This window comes from Podarcis erhardii, assembly GCF_964252035.2.
Source record: "Podarcis erhardii genome assembly, chromosome: Z".
NCBI classification, from domain to species: Eukaryota; Metazoa; Chordata; class Lepidosauria; order Squamata; family Lacertidae; genus Podarcis; species Podarcis erhardii.
The window spans coordinates 51,561,119-51,579,019 of record NC_138504.1 but is presented as its reverse complement, the minus strand read 5'-3'; the positions used below and the strand labels follow the sequence as shown (position 1 = coordinate 51,579,019).

At 53.9% G+C, this 17,901-nt stretch overlaps 1 protein-coding gene across 4 annotated transcripts in view; it reads left to right on the top strand.

The window, feature by feature from the left end:
* NDOR1 (NADPH dependent diflavin oxidoreductase 1) overlaps positions 1-17,901 on the top strand; it is a 49,427-nt gene that overhangs the window by 18,505 nt on the left and 13,021 nt on the right. For all 4 annotated transcript variants that reach the window (XR_014152964.1, XM_081848480.1, XM_081848479.1 and 1 more), the window contains 4 exons: positions 2,378-2,499; positions 6,163-6,383; positions 13,508-13,615; positions 15,552-15,666. Coding sequence is in view for 3 of the 4 variants with exons in the window: in XM_081848480.1 (XP_081704606.1) it covers positions 2,378-2,499; positions 6,163-6,383; positions 13,508-13,615; positions 15,552-15,666 (566 nt within the window). In the remaining variant the exon portion in view is untranslated. The remainder of the gene's footprint in view (positions 1-2,377; positions 2,500-6,162; positions 6,384-13,507; positions 13,616-15,551; positions 15,667-17,901) is intronic.

Below are 17,901 nucleotides of genomic sequence, written 5' to 3'. Positions count from 1 at the left end.
CTTAAAGTCTACATGAAGGAGCTATTCCGGCCCGATGGCGCGCACCTATCGGACCGGGGTAACGAGCGTTGGCTGAGCGACATCAGGCATGGCCTGATTGACTGGTTGGAGGATGGCAAAGGGGTTTTTTCAGATGTAGGTAGTCTTGGCGGCGAGACCGCGGTCTCGGGTGGCGGTATCAGGCCTTGGGCGGAATCCTTGAGTCCATCTTCCTCTTTGCGGCGGCGAGACCAGGGTTCCCCGTTAAAGGGGTTTTTGAAGGGAGGCTTTGGCTCTCCCCTGCGGCGGCGGCGTAACGGGGGCGGCTATCTCTGCTTGAACATATGTTCTCCAGAGCCGGCCCACCCCCCCCCACACACACTGGATAACCCTGATACTCCCTAGGTCCCCAACTGGGGAGGGAGAACGCCCAATGCCTGAGCCAAGGTCTACCCACATTTGAAATTTAATAAAGTTGTGGCCAATTTAATCCCATAGCACGTTGTCTAGAGGCGTTATTCCACATGACGGGGGGGACCGCGCGGGATCTGGGGACTCCGCCTGTCCACGCAATAGTAATTATAATAGAAGTAGTAGTAGTAGTAGTAGTAATAATAATAATAATAATAATACTAATAATAGTATTAATAATAGGAATAATAGTAATTATAATAGTAGTAATAATAATAGTAGTAGTAGTAATAGTAAAAACAACAATAATAGTAATAATAGTAATAATAGTAATAGTAATAGTAATAATAATAATAATAATTTGTAATTCTGTATTATTATCGGTATGTATTATTATTAATACAGAATAATAATAATAATAATAATAATAATAATAATATACATAATAATAATACATAATAATAATAATAATAATAATAATAATAATAATACTAATACATAGAAATACATACTACTACTACTAGAAATAAGGATAAATTATGTATATTCTGTATTATTCTGTATTATTACAATAATAATAATTTGTAATTCTGTATTATTATGGGTATGTATTATTATTAATACAGAATAATAATAATAATAATAATAATAATAATAATAATAATAATAGATAATAGATAATACATAATACTAATACATAGAAATACATACTACTACTACTAGAAATAAGGATAAATTATGTATATTCTGTATTATTCTGTATTATTACAATAATAATAATTTGTAATTCTGTATTATTATCGGTATGTATTATTATTAATACAGAATAATAATAATAATAATAATAATATACATAATAATAATAATAATAATAATAATAATAATACTAATACATAGAAATACATACTACTACTACTAGAAATAAGGATAAATTATGTATATTCTGTATTATTCTGTATTATTACAATAATAATAATTTGTAATTCTCTATTATTACCGGTATGTATTATTATTAATACAGAATAATAATAATAATAATAATAATAATAATAATAATAATACTAATACATAGAAATACATACTACTACTACTAGAAATAAGGATAAATTATGTATATTCTGTATTATTCTGTATTATTACAATAATAATAATTTGTAATTCTCTATTATTACCGGTATGTATTATTATTAATACAGAATAATAATAATAATAATAATAATAATAATAATAATAATACTAATACATAGAAATACATACTACTACTACTAGAAATAAGGATAAATTATGTATATTCTGTATTATTCTGTATTATTACAATAATAATAATTTGTAATTCTCTATTATTACCGGTATGTATTATTATTAATACAGAATAATAATAATAATAATAATAATAATATACATAATAATAATATACATAATAATAATAATAATAATAATAATAATACATAGAAATACATACTACTACTACTAGAAATAAGGATAAATTATGTATATTCTGTATTATTCTGTATTATTACAATAATAATAATTTGTAATTCTCTATTATTACCGGTATGTATTATTATTAATACAGAATTATAATACAGATTAATTAGAGGTTGTATGTTATATATTGTTGTTGTTGTTGTTTCTTGTTGTTGTTGTTGTTATTATGTATTTTGTATTCCTGGCTCCCTATCAGTATTATTCTGTATTATAATAATAATAATAATTTGTAGTTCTGTATTGTTATGTATTATTATTAATACAGAATTATCATACAGATTAATTAGAGGTTGTATGTTATGTATTATTATTATTATTATTATTATTATTATTATTATTATTATTTATAATAATAATACAGACTAATACAGAATACAAATAATGGAAAATAATAATACATTATTCTTGATTACTCATCAATCCTTACATCTTCTATTCTTCAACCCATTCCTTCTTGAACCCGGCCCGCCGGGCGCCCCCGCGCTACGTTTCCCCCCAGGGCCGCCGCCGGCGACGTCGCCATGGTCGCCCCTAGCAACGCCCCGGAGGACGTCGCCCTCTTCTGCCGCCTCTTGAACCTGGATCCAGAACGCCGCTTGGAGGTCCGGCCGGCCGAGGAAGGTGCGGGTGCGAGTTTGGGCGCCCGGCGCTACGGTTCCCGGCGCCGGGGAGCGGTTGCCAGTTTGGGTTCCCAGCGGCTGGTTCAGGCGGGTCGGGGAGAGGGTTCGGCTTCCCGGCGCTACGGTTCCCGGCGCCTGGTTTCGAGCGCCACGGTTCCCAGTGCTATGGTTCCCAGCGCCTGGTTCCCAGTGCTATGGTTCCCAGTGCCTAGTTTCCAGTATCTGATTCCCAGCGCCTGGTTTTCAGTGCTACGGTTCCCAGCGCCTGGTTTAGAGCGCCATGGTTCCCAGTGCTATGGTTCCCAGCGCCATGGTCCCCGGTGCCTAGTTCCCAGTATCTGATTCCCAGCGCCTGGTTTTCAGTGCTACGGTTCCCAGCGCCTGGTTTAGAGCGCCATGGTTCCCAGTGCTATGGTTCCCAGCGCCTGGTTCCCAGCGCTATGGTTCCCAGTGCCTAGTTTCCAGTATCTGATTCCCAGCGCCTGGTTTTCAGTGCTACGGTTCCCAGCGCCTGGTTTAGAGCGCCATGGTTCCCAGTGCTATGGTTCCCAGCGCCTGGTTCCCAGTGCCATGGTCCCCGGTGCCTAGTTCCCAGTATCTGATTCCCAGCGCCACGGTTCCCAGTGCTATGGTTCCCAGCGCCTGGTTCCCAGTGCTATGGTTCCCAGTGCCTAGTTTCCAGTATCTGATTCCCAGCGCCTGGTTTTCAGTGCTACGGTTCCCAGCGCCTGGTTTAGAGCGCCATGGTTCCCAGTGCTATGGTTCCCAGCGCCTGGTTCCCAGTGCTATGGTTCCCAGTGCCTAGTTCCCAGTATCTGATTCCCAGCGCCTGGTTTTCAGTGCTACGGTTCCCAGCGCCTGGTTTAGAGCGCCATGGTTCCCAGTGCTATGGTTCCCAGCGCCTGGTTCCCAGTGCCATGGTCCCCGGTGCCTAGTTCCCAGTATCTGATTCCCAGTGCTATGGTTCCCAGCGCCTGGTTCCCAGTGCTATGGTTCCCAGTGCCTAGTTTCCAGTATCTGATTCCCAGCGCCTGGTTTTCAGTGCTACGGTTCCCAGCGCCTGGTTTAGAGCGCCATGGTTCCCAGTGCTATGGTTCCCAGCGCCTGGTTCCCAGTGCTATGGTTCCCAGTGCCTAGTTTCCAGTATCTGATTCCCAGCGCCTGGTTTTCAGTGCTACGGTTCCCAGCGCCTGGTTTAGAGCGCCATGGTTCCCAGTGCTATGGTTCCCAGCGCCTGGTTCCCAGTGCCTAGTTCCCAGTATCTGATTCCCAGCGCCATTGTTCCCAGTGCTATGGTTCCCAGCGCCTGGTTCCCAGTGCTATGGTTCCCAGTGCCTAGTTTCCAGTATCTGATTCCCAGCGCCTGGTTTTCAGTGCTACGGTTCCCAGCGCCTGGTTTAGAGCGCCATGGTTCCCAGTGCTATGGTTCCCAGCGCCTGGTTCCCAGTGCCATGGTCCCCGGTGCCTAGTTCCCAGTATCTGATTCCCAGCGCCATGGTTCCCAGTGCTATGGTTCCCAGCGCCTGGTTCCCAGTGCTATGGTTCCCAGTGCCTAGTTTCCAGTATCTGATTCCCAGCGCCTGGTTTTCAGTGCTACGGTTCCCAGCGCCTGGTTTAGAGCGCCATGGTTCCCAGTGCTATGGTTCCCAGCGCCTGGTTCCCAGTGCTATGGTTCCCAGCGCCTGGTTCCCAGTGCTATGGTTCCCAGTGCCTAGTTTCCAGTATCTGATTCCCAGCGCCTGGTTTTCAGTGCTACGGTTCCCAGCGCCTGGTTTAGAGCGCCATGGTTCCCAGTGCTATGGTTCCCAGCGCCTGGTTCCCAGTGCCATGGTCCCCGGTGCCTAGTTCCCAGTATCTGATTCCCAGCGCCACGGTTCCCAGTGCTATGGTTCCCAGCGCCTGGTTCCCAGTGCTATGGTTCCCAGTGCCTAGTTTCCAGTATCTGATTCCCAGCGCCTGGTTTTCAGTGCTACGGTTCCCAGCGCCTGGTTTAGAGCGCCATGGTTCCCAGTGCTATGGTTCCCAGCGCCTGGTTCCCAGTGCCATGGTCCCCGGTGCCTAGTTCCCAGTATCTGATTCCCAGCGCCATGGTTCCCAGTGCTATGGTTCCCAGCGCCTGGTTCCCAGTGCTATGGTTCCCAGTGCCTAGTTTCCAGTATCTGATTCCCAGCGCCTGGTTTTCAGTGCTACGGTTCCCAGCGCCTAGTTTAGAGCGCCATGGTTCCCAGTGCTATGGTTCCCAGCGCCTGGTTCCCAGTGCCATGGTCCCCGGTGCCTAGTTCCCAGTATCTGATTCCCAGCGCCATGGTTCCCAGTGCTATGGTTCCCAGCGCCTGGTTCCCAGTGCTATGGTTCCCAGTGCCTAGTTTCCAGTATCTGATTCTAGGGTCATCGTTCCCAGCGCCTGGTTTCAAGCGCCACGGTTCCCAGCGCCTGGATCCCAGTGCCACAATGCAAGAATTCCCAGCGCCTTGGTCCTAGTACCATGGTTCCCAGTGCCACGGTTCCCAGCGCCTGGTTCCCAGCGCCTTGGTCCTAGTACCATGGTTCCCAGTGCCACGGTTCCCAGCGCCTGGTTCCCAGCGCCTTGGTCCTAGTACCATGGTTCCCAGTGCCACGGTTCCCAGCGCCTGGTTCCCAGCGCCTTGGTCCTAGTACCATGGTTCCCAGTGCCACGGTTCCCAGCGCCTGGTTCCCAGCGCCTTGGTCCTAGTACCATGGTTCCCAGTGCCACGGTTCCCAGGGCCTGGTTCCCAGCGCCTTGGTCCTAGTACCATGGTTCCCAGTGCCACGGTTCCCAGCGCCTGGTTCCCAGCGCCTTGGTCCTAGTACCATGGTTCCCAGTGCCACGGTTCCCAGCGCCTGGTTCCCAGCGCCTTGGTCCTAGTACCATGGTTCCCAGTGCCACGGTTCCCAGCGCCTGGTTCCCAGCGCCTTGGTCCTAGTACCATGGTTCCCAGTGCCACGATTCCCAGCGCCTGGTTCCCAGCGCCTTGGTCCTAGTACCATGGTTCCCAGTGCCACGGTTCCCAGCGCCTGGTTCCCAGCGCCTTGGTCCTAGTACCATGGTTCCCAGTGCCACGGTTCCCAGCGCCTGGTTTCCCGCATCAGGTTCCCAGCGCCTGGTTTTCAGCGCCACAGTTCCCAGCGCCTGGTTCCCAGTGCCATAGTTCCCAGCGCCTGGTTCCCAGTGCCACAGTGCAAGAGTTCCCAGCGCCTGGTTTCAAGCACCACAGTTCCCAGCGCCTGGTTCCCAGTGCCACAGTTCCCAGCGCCTGGGTTCTAGTGCCACAGTTCCCAGTGCCATAGTTCCCAGCGCCTGGTTCCCGGTGCCACAGTTCCCAGCGCCTGGTTCCCAGTGCCACAGTTCCCAGCGCCTGGGTTCTAGTGCCACAGTTCCCAGCGCAACAGTTCCCAGTGCCATAGTTCCCAGCGCCTGGTTCCCAGTGCCACAGTGCAAGAGTTCCCAGCGCCTGGTTTCCAGCGCCACAGTTCCCAGCGCCTGGTTCCCAATGCCATGGTTCCCAGTGCCACGGTTCCCAGTGCCATAGTCCCCGGCGCCGGGTTCCCAGCGCTACAATTCCCAGCCGCTTTCACCCCTGCCGAGAAACCTCACTAATTTCTTGAACCCGATCCAAACTGATCACGATCTCTCCCCCGCCAGGCGCCGCGCTACAATTCCCGCTCCCCCAGCCCTGCACCATCGGGCGCCTGGTGGAAAAATACCTGGACATCACTAGAACTCCCAGGCGCTCCTTCTTCGAACTCGCCGCCCAGCTCTCGCCCGACGAACGCGAACGGGAGAAGCTGGCCGAGTTCGCCTCGGCGCCCGGTCAGGAGGAACTATACGCCTACTGCCACCGGGTGCGCCGGACGACGCTGGAGGTGGGTGAGGTTGGGGGAATTGTAGCGCGCGGGGTGGGGGGGCGCGGGTGCCCGGTGCTACCATTCCCAGGGCCTGGGTTTCAGGGTTGGGTTTGGGGCGCTACGGTTCCCAGTGGGTGGGATTGTGGGAATTGTAGCGCGCAGGGGGCGGGGTCCCAGGGGCACGGGGTCCAGGGTCTTTTTCGGGGCGCTATGGTTCCCGGCGCTAGGGTTCCCGGGGCCAGCGGGGGGCAACAGAGGTGGGTGGGATTGGGGGAATTGTAGCGCGGGTGCCCGGTGCTACCATTCCCAGGGTCTGGTTTGGGCGCTACGGTTCCCAGGGCCAGCGGGCGCCGTTGGAGGGGGTGGGATTGGGGGAATTGTAGCGCGGGTGCCCAGTGCTACCATTCCCAGGGTCTCGTTGGGGCGCTACGGTTCCCAGGGCCAGCGGGCGCCGTTGGAGGGGGTGAGATTGCGGGAATTGTAGCGCGGGTGCCCAGTGCTACCATTCCCAGGGTCTGGTTTGGGGCGCTACGGTTCCCAGGGCCAGCGGGCGCTGGAGGTGGGTGGGATTGCGGGAATTGTAGCGCGGGTGCCCACTGCTACCATTCCCAGGGTCTGGTTTGGGCGCTACGGTTCCCAGGGCCAGCGGGCGCCGTTGGAGGGGGTGGGATTGCGGGAATTGTAGCGCGGGTGCCCGGTGCTACAATTCCCAGGGTCTGGTTTGGGGCGCTACGGTTCCCAGGGCCAGCGGGCGCCGTTGGAGGGGGTGGGATTGCGGGAATTGTAGCGCGGGTGCCCAGTGCTACCATTCCCAGGGTCTGGTTTGGGCGCTACGGTTCCCAGGGCCAGCGGGCGCTGGAGGTGGGTGGGATTGGGGGAATTGTAGCGCGGGTGCCCGGTGCTACCATTTCCAGGGTCTGGTTTGGGCGCTACGGTTGGTGGGTGAGATCCGGGAGTTGTAGCGCGCCGGGTGCGGGGTGCCAGCTTCCCAGGGCATGGTTTTCAGGGTTGGTTTGGGGCACTAAGGTTCCCGGTGCTACAGTTCCCAGGGGCAGCGCTCGTGGGAGGGGGGTGAGATCCGGGAATTGTAGCGCGTGGGGTGTGGGCGCCAGGGTCTGGGCCCCAGAGCATGGTTCACCGTGCCATGGTTCCCAGCGCCTGGTTTCTAGCATCTGGGTCCCTGCGCCTGGTTTGGAGTGCCACGGTTCCCAGCGCCTGGTTTTGGGGCGCCATGGTTCCCAGCGCCTGGTTTTGGGTGCCAGGCTTCCCAGCGCTACGGTTCCCACACCTGGTTCCCAGCGCCTGGTTTCAAGTGCCACAGTTTCCAGCGCCTGGTTTTGGGCACCACGGTTCCCAACGCCACAGTTCCCAGCGCCTGTTTCCAGCGCCACAGTTCCCAGTGCCACGCTTCCCAGCGCCTGGTTTTGGGCGCCACGCTTCCCAGCGCCTGGTTTGGGCACCACAGTTTCCTGCCCCTGGGTTTGGGCGCCACCGTTCCCAGCGCTACGGTTCCCACACCTGGTTCCCAGCTCCTGGTTTTGGGCGCCATGGTTCCCAGCGCCTGGTTTCGGGTGCCACAGTTCCCAGCGCCTGGTTTTGGGCACCACGGTTCCCAACGCCACAGTTCCCAGCGCCTGGTTCCAGCGCCACAGTTCCCAGCAACAGGTTCCCAGCGCCACGGTTCCCAGCGCCTGGTTTTGGGTGCCACGCTTCCCAGTGCCACGCTTCCCAGCGCCTGGTTTTGGGCGCCACGCTTCCCAGCGCCTGGTTTGGGCACCACAGTTTCCTGCACCTGGGTTTGGGCGCCACAGTTCCCAGCGCTACGGTTCCCACACCTGGTTCCCAGCTCCTGGTTTTGGGCGCCATGGTTCCCAGCGCCTGGTTTCGGGTGCCACAGTTCCCAGCGCCTGGTTTTGGGCACCACGGTTCCCAACGCCACAGTTCCCAGCGCCTGGTTCCAGCGCCACAGTTCCCAGCAACAGGTTCCCAGCGCCACAGTTCCCAGCGCCTGGTTTTGGGTGCCATGGTTCCCAGCGCCTGGTTTGGGCACCACAGTTTCCTGCCCCTGGGTTTGGGCGCCACGGTTCCCAGCGCTACGGTTCCCACACCTGGTTCCCAGCTCCTGGCTTGGGGCGCCATGGTTCCCAGCGCCTGGTTTCGAGTGCCGCAGTTCCCAGCGCCTGGTTGTGGGCACCACAGTTCCCAACGCCACAGTTCCCAGCAACAGGTTCCCAGCGCCACAGTTCCCAGCGCCTGGTTTTGGGTGCCATGGTTCCCAGCGCCTGGTTTTGGGCGCCACGGTTCCCAGCGCCTGGTTTTGGGTGCCACGCTTCCCAGCGCCACGCTTCCCAGCGCCTGGTTTTGGGCGCCACGCTTCCCAGCGCCTGGTTTGGGCACCACAGTTTCCTGCCCCTGGGTTTGGGCGCCACCGTTCCCAGCGCTACGGTTCCCACACCTGGTTCCCAGTTCCTGGTTTTGGGTGCCACGGTTCCCAGCGCCTGGTTTTGGGTGCCACGCTTCCCAGTGCCCCGCTTCCCAGCGCCTGGTTTTGGGCGCCACGCTTCCCAGCGCCTGGTTTGGGCACCACAGTTTCCTGCCCCTGGGTTTGGGCGCCACCGTTCCCAGCGCTATGGTTCCCACACCTGGTTGCCAGCTCCTGGTTTTGGGCGCCATGGTTCCCAGCGCCTGGTTTCGAGTGCCACAGTTCCCAGCGCCTGGTTCCAGCGCCACAATTCCCAGCAACAGGTTCCCAGCGCCACGCTTCCCAGCGCCTGGTTTTGGGCGCCACGCTTCCCAGCGCCTGGTTTGGGCACCACAGTTTCCTGCCCCTGGGTTTGGGCGCCACCGTTCCCAGCGCTATGGTTCCCACACCTGGTTGCCAGCTCCTGGTTTTGGGCGCCATGGTTCCCAGCGCCTGGTTTTGGGCACCACGGTTCCCAACGCCACAGTTCCCAGCGCCTGGTTCCAGCGCCACAGTTCCCAGCAACAGGTTCCCAGCGCCACGGTTCCCAGCGCCTGGTTTTGGGTGCCACGCTTCCCAGTGCCACGCTTCCCAGCGCCTGGTTTTGGGCGCCACGCTTCCCAGCGCCTGGTTTGGGCGCCACGGTTTCCTGCACCTGGGTTTGGGCGCCACGGTTCCCAGCGCTACGGTTCCCACACCTGGTTCCCAGCTCCTGGTTTGGGGCGCCATGGTTCCCAGCGCCTGGTTTTGGGGCGCCATGGTTCCCAACGCCACAGTTCCCAGCGCCTGGTTCCAGCGCCACAGTTCCCAGCAACAGGTTCCCAGCGCCACGGTTCCCAGCGCCTGGTTTTGGGCGCCACGCTTCCCAGCGCCTGGTTTGGGCACCACAGTTTCCTGCCCCTGGGTTTGGGCGCCACCGTTCCCAGCGCTACGGTTCCCACACCTGGTTCCCAGCTCCTGGTTTTGGGCGCCATGGTTCCCAGCGCCTGGTTTCGGGTGCCACAGTTCCCAGCGCCTGGTTTTGGGCACCACGGTTCCCAACGCCACAGTTCCCAGAGCCTGGTTCCAGCGCCACAGTTCCCAGCAACAGGTTCCCAGCGCCACGGTTCCCAGCGCCTGGTTTTGGGTGCCACGCTTCCCAGTGCCATGCTTCCCAGCGCCTGGTTTTGCGCGCCACGCTTCCCAGCGCCTGGTTGGGGCACCACAGTTTCCTGCCCCTGGATTTGGGCGCCACAGTTCCCAGCGCTACGGTTCCCACACCTGATTCCCAGCTCCTGGTTTTGGGCGCCACGGTTCCCAGCGCCTGGTTTCGAGTGCCACAGTTCCCAGCGCCTGGTTTTGGGCACCACGGTTCCCAACGCCACAGTTCCCAGCGCCTGGTTCCAGCGCCACAGTTCCCAGCGCCACGGTTCCCAGCGCCTGGTTTTGGGTGCCACGCTTCCCAGTGCCCCGCTTCCCAGCGCCTGGTTTTGGGCGCCACGCTTCCCAGCGCCTGGTTTGGGCACCACAGTTTCCTGCCCCTGGGTTTGGGCGCCACCGTTCCCAGCGCTACGGTTCCCACACCTGGTTCCCAGCTCCTGGTTTTGGGCACCATGGTTCCCAGCGCCTGGTTTCTAGCATCTGGGTCCCTGCGCCTGGTTTGGAGTGCCACAGTTCCCAGCGCCTGGTTTTGGGGCGCCATGGTTCCCAGCGCCTGGTTTTGGGTGCCAGGCTTCCCAGCGCTACGGTTCCCACACCTGGTTCCCAGCTCCTGGTTTGGGGCGCCATGGTTCCCAGCGCCTGGTTTTGGGCGCCATGGTTCCCAACGCCACAGTTCCCAGCGCCTGGTTCCAGCGCCACAGTTCCCAGCAACAGGTTCCCAGCGCCACGGTTCCCAGCGCCTGGTTTTGGGCGCCACGCTTCCCAGCGCCTGGTTTGGGCACCACAGTTTCCTGCCCCTGGGTTTGGGCGCCACGGTTCCCAGCGCTACGGTTCCCACACCTGGTTCCCAGCTCCTGGTTTTGGGCACCATGGTTCTCAGCGCCTGGTTTCGAGTGCCACAGTTCCCAGCGCCTGGTTTTGGGCACCACGGTTCCCAACGCCACAGTTCCCAGCGCCTGGTTCCAGCGCCACAGTTCCCAGCAACAGGTTCCCAGCGCCACAGTTCCCAGCGCCTGGTTTTGGGTGCCACGCTTCCCAGTGCCACGCTTCCCAGCGCCTGGTTTTGGGTGCCACGCTTCCCAGTGCCACGTTTCCCAGCGCCTGGTTTTGGGCGCCACGCTTCCCAGCGCCTGGTTTGGGCACCACGCTTCCCAGCGCCTGGGTTTGGGCGCCACAGTTCCCAGCGCTACGGTTCCCACACCTGGTTCCCAGCTCCTGGTTTTGGGCGCCATGGTTCCCAGCGCCTGGTTTCGAGTGCCGCAGTTCCCAGCGCCTGGTTTTGGGCACCACAGTTCCCAACGCCACAGTTCCCAGCGCCTGGTTCCAGCGCCACAGTTCCCAGCAACAGGTTCCCAGCGCCACGGTTCCCAGCGCCTGGTTTCGGGTGCCACGCTTCCCAGTGCCACGTTTCCCAGCGCCTGGTTTTGGGCGCCACGCTTCCCAGCGCCTGGTTTGGGCACCACGGTTTCCTGCCCCTGGATTTGGGCGCCACCGTTCCCAGCGCTACGGTTCCCACACCTGGTTCCCAGCTCCTGGTTTTGGGCGCCATGGTTCCCAGCGCCTGGTTTCGGGTGCCACAGTTCCCAGCGCCTGGTTTTGGGTGCCACGCTTCCCAGCGCCTGGTTTTGGGCACCACGCTTCCCAGCGCCTGGTTTGGGCACCACAGTTTCCTGCCCCTGGGTTTGGGCGCCACCGTTCCCAGCGCTACGGTTCCCACACCTGATTCCCAGCTCCTGGTTTTGGGCGCCATGGTTCCCAGCGCCTGGTTTCGGGTGCCACAGTTCCCAGTGCCACGCTTCCCAGCGCCTGGTTCCAGCGCCACAGTTCCCAGCAACAGGTTCCCAGCGCCACGGTTCCCAGCGCCTGGTTTTGGGCGCCACGCTTCCCAGCGCCTGGTTTGGGCGCCACAGTTTCCTGCCCCTGGATTTGGGCGCCACCGTTCCCAGCGCTACGGTTCCCACACCTGGTTCCCAGCTCCTGGTTTTGGGCGCCATGGTTCCCAGCGCCTGGTTTCGGGTGCCACAGTTCCCAGCGCCTGGTTTTGGGTGCCACGCTTCCCAGCGCCTGGTTTGGGCACCACAGTTTCCTGCCCCTGGGTTTGGGCGCCACCGTTCCCAGCGCTACGGTTCCCACACCTGGTTCCCAGCTCCTGGTTTTGGGCACCATGGTTCCCAGCGCCTGGTTTCGGGTGCCACAGTTCCCAGCGCCTGGTTTCGGGCACCACGGTTCCCAACGCCACAGTTCCCAGCGCCTGGTTCCAGCGCCACAGTTCCCAGCAACAGGTTCCCAGCGCCACGGTTCCCAGCGCCTGGTTTTGGGCGCCACGGTTCCCAGCGCCTGGTTTGGGCACCACAGTTTCCTGCCCCTGGATTTGGGCGCCACGGTTCTCAGCGCTACGGTTCCCACACCTGGTTCCCAGCTCCTGGTTTGGGGCGCCATGGTTCCCAGCGCCTGGTTTTGGGGCGCCATGGTTCCCAACGCCACAGTTCCCAGCGCCTGGTTCCAGCGCCACAGTTCCCAGCAACAGGTTCCCAGCGCCACGGTTCCCAGCGCCTGGTTTTGGGTGCCACGCTTCCCAGTGCCACGCTTCCCAGCGCCTGGTTTTGGGCGCCACGCTTCCCAGCGCCTGGGTTTGGGCGCCACAGTTCCCAGCGCTATGGTTCCCACACCTGGTTCCCAGCTCCTGGTTTTGGGCACCATGGTTCCCAGCGCCTGGTTTCGGGTGCCACAGTTCCCAGCGCCTGGTTTTGGGTGCCACGCTTCCCAGTGCCACGCTTCCCAGCGCCTGGTTTTGGGCGCCACGCTTCCCAGCGCCTGGTTTGGGCACCACAGTTTCCTGCCCCTGGATTTGGGCGCCACGGTTCCCAGCGCTACGGTTCCCACACCTGGTTCCCAGCTCCTGGTTTTGGGCGCCATGGTTCCCAGCGCCTGGTTTTGGGCACCACGGTTCCCCACGCCACAGTTCCCAGCGCCTGGTTCCAGCGCCACAATTCCCAGCGCCTGGATTTGGGCGCCACCGTTCCCAGCGCTACGGTTCCCACACCTGGTTCCCAGCTCCTGGTTTGGGGCGCCACAGTTCCCAGCGCCTGGTTTTGGGCACCACGGTTCCCAGCGCCACGGTTCCCAGCGCCTGGTTTTGGGCGCCACGCTTCCCAGCGCCTGGATTTGGGCGCCACCGTTCCCAGCGCTACGGTTCCCACACCTGGTTCCCACCTCCTGGTTTTGGGCGCCATGGTTCCCAGCGCCTGGTTTCGGGTGCTGCAGTTCCCAGCGCCTGGTTCCAGCGCCACAGTTCCCAGCAACAGCTTCCCAGCGCCACGCTTCCCAGCGCCTGGTTTTGGGCGCCACGCTTCCCAGCGCCTGGTTTGGGCCCCCCAGTTCCCAGCACTACAATTCCCGTGGCCTAGTGCCCTGCGCCCGGTTCCCAGCAGCGCTACAATTCCCACCACCTGTTTCCCAGTGCCTGGCACGATCCCTCTTGTTGTCTCCTAACCGGCGCCCAGCGGCGCTACAACTCCCTTTCCTCTCTCCCCGGCGCCAGGTCCTGAGCGACTTCCCCCGGACGGCCTCCGCCATCCCTTGCCACCTCCTCCTGGACCTCCTCCCTCGCACCCGCGCCCGGGCCTTCTCCCTGGCCTCCTCCCTGCTGGTGAGTTCTAGCGCGGGAGTTCTAGTTTCTTCCCCGGACTCCCATTCCCGTCCTACAACTCCCTTTCTCCCCAGGGGCATCAATAAGAAATTATTATTATTATTATTATTATTATTATTATTTCATTATTTTATTTTTATTATTGCTATGATTAGTAAAAAATAGTGGGTGGGGTCTTAATAAGAAATTATTATTATTATTATTATTATTATTATTTCATTATTTTATTTTTATTATTGCTATTATTAGTAAAAAATAGTGGGTGGGGTATTAATAAGAAATTATTATTATTATTATTATTATTATTTCGTTATTTTATTTTTATTATTGCTATGATTAGTAAAAAATAGTGGGTGGGGTATTAATAAGAAATTATTATTATTATTATTATTATTATTATTTCATTATTTTATTTTTATTATTGCTATGATTAGTAAAAAATAGTGGGTGGGGTATTAATAAGAAATTATTATTATTATTATTATTATTATTATTATTATTATTTCATTATTTCATTTTTATTATTGCTATGATTAGTAAAAAATAGTGGGTGGGGTATTAATAAGAAATTATTATTATTATTATTATTATTATTATTATTATTATTTCATTATTTTATTTTTATTATTGCTATTATTAGTAAAAAATAGTGGGTGGGGTATTAATAAGAAATTATTATTATTATTATTATTATTATTATTTCATTATTTTATTTTTATTATTGCTATTATTAGTAAAAAATAGTGGGTGGGGTATTAATAAGAAATTATTATTATTATTATTATTATTATTATTATTTCATTATTTTATTTTTATTATTGCTATTATTAGTAAAAAATAGTGGGTGGGGTATTAATAAGAAATTATTATTATTATTATTATTATTATTATTATTATTATTATTATTATTTCATTATTTTATTTTTATTATTGCTATTATTAGTAAAAAATAGTGGGTGGGGTCTTAATAAGAAATTATTATTATTATTATTATTATTATTTCATTATTTTATTTTTATTATTGCTATTATTAGTAAAAAATAGTGGGTGGGGTATTAATAAGAAATTATTATTATTATTATTATTATTATTATTATTATTATTAAAATAAGGGGCTGGGTATAAATAATCATTATTATTATTATTATTATCATCATATTATTATTATTATTATTATTTAAAAATAGTGGGCGGTGTATAAATAAGAAATTATTATTATTATTATTATTATTATTATTATTATCATCATCATCATTATCATTATTTTAAAAAATAGTGGGCGGGGCATAAATAAGAAATTATTATTATTATTATTATTATCATTATTATTATTATCATTATCATTATTATTTGAAAAAATAGTGGGCGGGGCATAAATAAGAAATTATTATTATTATTATTATTATTATTGTTATTATTATTATTATCATTATCATTATTATTATTTGAAAAAATAGTGGGCGGGGTATAAATAAGAAATTATTATTATTATTATTATTATTATTATTATTATCATTATCATTATTATTATTTGAAAAAATAGTGGGCGGGGTATAAATAAGAAATTATTATTATTATTATTATTATTATTATTATTATTATTATTATTTAAAAATAGTGGGCGGGGTATAAATAAGAAATTATTATTATTATTATTATTATTATTATTATTATCATTATTATTATTATCATTATCATTATTATTATTTGAAAAAATAGTGGGCGGGGTATAAATAAGAAATTATTATTATTATTATTATTATTAATATTATTATTATTATTATTATTATTATTATAAAAATAGTGGGTGGGGTATAAATAAGAAGTTATTATTATTATTATTATTATTACTATTACTATTTTTACTATTTTTATATTTTTATTATTGTTATTCCCCGGACTACAATGCCCGTACTACAACTCCCTTTCTCCCCAGGCGCTGCCCGGCCGCATCCAGATCCTGGTGGCCGTCGTGCGCTACAAGACGCGCCTGGCCAGGCCCCGGCGCGGGCTCTGCTCCAACTGGCTGGCCTCCCTCGACCCGGCGCAGGGTGAGTCGTAGCGCACGGCGCCGGGTGCGAAAATCTCCCGCGCTACGTTTCTCCTGTCGACGGGCTGGGCGCCCGCGCTATGTTTCCCTTGCTACTTTTATCCTGTAAATGTTCTGGGTGCTGGGTGCTACGTTTCTCCTGGCGCCTGCGCTACGTTTCTCCCGGCGCCGGCGCTGTGTTTCTCCTACCGGCGGGGTGGGCGCCCGCGCTACGTTTCTGTCGCCAGGACCCATCAAAGTCTCTAAGCAGGTCTGGCGCATGCTCTGCGTTTCTCCTGGGTGCCCACGCTACGTTTCTCCCGGGCGCTACGTTTCTCCTGCCAGTGCTGGGCGCCCACGCTACGTTTCTCCTGGCAATGCACTGGGCGCCCACGCTATCTTTCTCATGTCAATGGGCTTCACGCCTGCGCTACATTTCTCTTGCTTGGGCCCCTCAAATGCCTGGGCCAGTCTGGCGCCCGCGCTACGTTTCTCCTATGTGCTGGGCGCCCATGCAACGTTTCTCCTGGGCGTCCGCGCTACGTTTCTCCTGTTAATCCACTGGACGCCCGCGCTACGTTTCTCCTGTCAACGTGCTGGGCACCCGCGCTACGTTTCTCCTGTAAATCCGCTGGACGCCAGCGCTACGTTTCTCCTGTCAATGTGCTGGGCGCCCACGCTACGTTTCTCCTGTCAATGTGCTGGGCGCCCACGCTATGTTTCTCATTTCAATGGGCTGGGCGCCCGTGGTACGTTTCTATGTGCTGGGCGCCCGCGCTACGTTTCTCATGGGCGCCCGCGCTGTTTCTCTAGTCAATGTAATGGACGCTACGTTTCTCCTGCCCGCGCTACGTTTCTCCCGCACCGGGGCCTGATGCCCAGGCTACCTTTCTCCTGCCCGCGCTATGTTTCCCTTGTGTGCGCTACGTTTCTCCCGCACCCGGACCTGACGCCTGCGCTACGTTTCCCCTCCCACGCTACGTTTCTCCCGCACCCGGACCTGACGTCCGCGCTACGTTTCTCCTGCCCGCGCTACGTTTCCCCTGCCCGCGCTATGTTTCCCTTGTGTGCGCTACGTTTCTCCCGCACCCGGACCTGACGCCTGCGCTACGTTTCCCCTGCTTGCGCTACGTTTCCCCTGCCCGCGCTATGTTTCTCTTGCTCGCGCTACGTTTCTCCCGCACCCGGACCTGATGCCCGCGCTACGTTTCCCCTGCCCGCGCTACGTTTCTCCCGCACCGTGACCTGACGCCCGCGCTACATTGCCCCTGCCCGCACTACGTTTCCCCCGCACCGGGACCTGACGCCCGCGCTACGTTTCCCCTGCCCGCGCTACGTTTCTCCTGCCCACGCTACGTTTTTCCCGCACTGGGGCCTGACGCACTACGTTTCCCTTGTGTGCGCTACGTTTCTCCCGCACCCGGACCTGACGCCTGCGCTACGTTTCCCCTGCTTGCGCTCTACGTTTCTCCCGCACCCGGACCTGACACCCGCGCTACGTTTCCCCTGCCCGCGCTACGTTTCTCCTGCCAGCGCTACGTTTCTCCCGCACCGGGACCTGATGCCTGCGCTACGTTTCCCCTGCTTGCGCTACTTTTCCCCTGCCCGCGCTGTTTCCCTTGCTCGCTCTACGTTTCTCCCGCACCCAGACCTGACGCCTGCGCTACGTTTCCCCTGCTTGCGCTACATTTCCCTTGCCAGAGCTATGTTTCCCTTGCCCACGCTACGTTTCTCCCGCACCGGGACCTGACGCCTGCGCTACGTTCCCCCTGCCCGCGCTACGTTTCTCCTGCCCGCGCTTCGGAATGTAGTGTTTCCCTTGCTTGCACTACGTTTCTCCCGCACCGGGACCTGACGCCTGCGCTACGTTTCCCCTGCCCCCGCTACGTTTCTCCTGCCCGCGCTTCGGAATGTAGTGTTTCCCCTGCTTGCGCTACGTTTCCCTTGCTCGCTCTACGTTCCTCCCTCACCCGAACCTGACGCCCGCGCTACGTTTCCCCTGCCCGCGCTACGTTTCCCCTGCCCGCGCTACGTTTCCCTTCCCCGCGCTAGGTCTCCCCCGCCCGCGCTACGTTTCTCCCGCACCCGGATCTGACGCCTGCGCTACGTTTCCCCTGCCCGCGCTACGTTTCCCTTGCTTGCACTACGTTTCTCCCTCACCCGGACCTGACGCCTGCGCTACGTTTTCCCCGCCCGCGCTACGTTTCTCCCGCGCCCGAACCTGACGCCTGCGCTACGTTTCCCCTGCCAGCGCTAT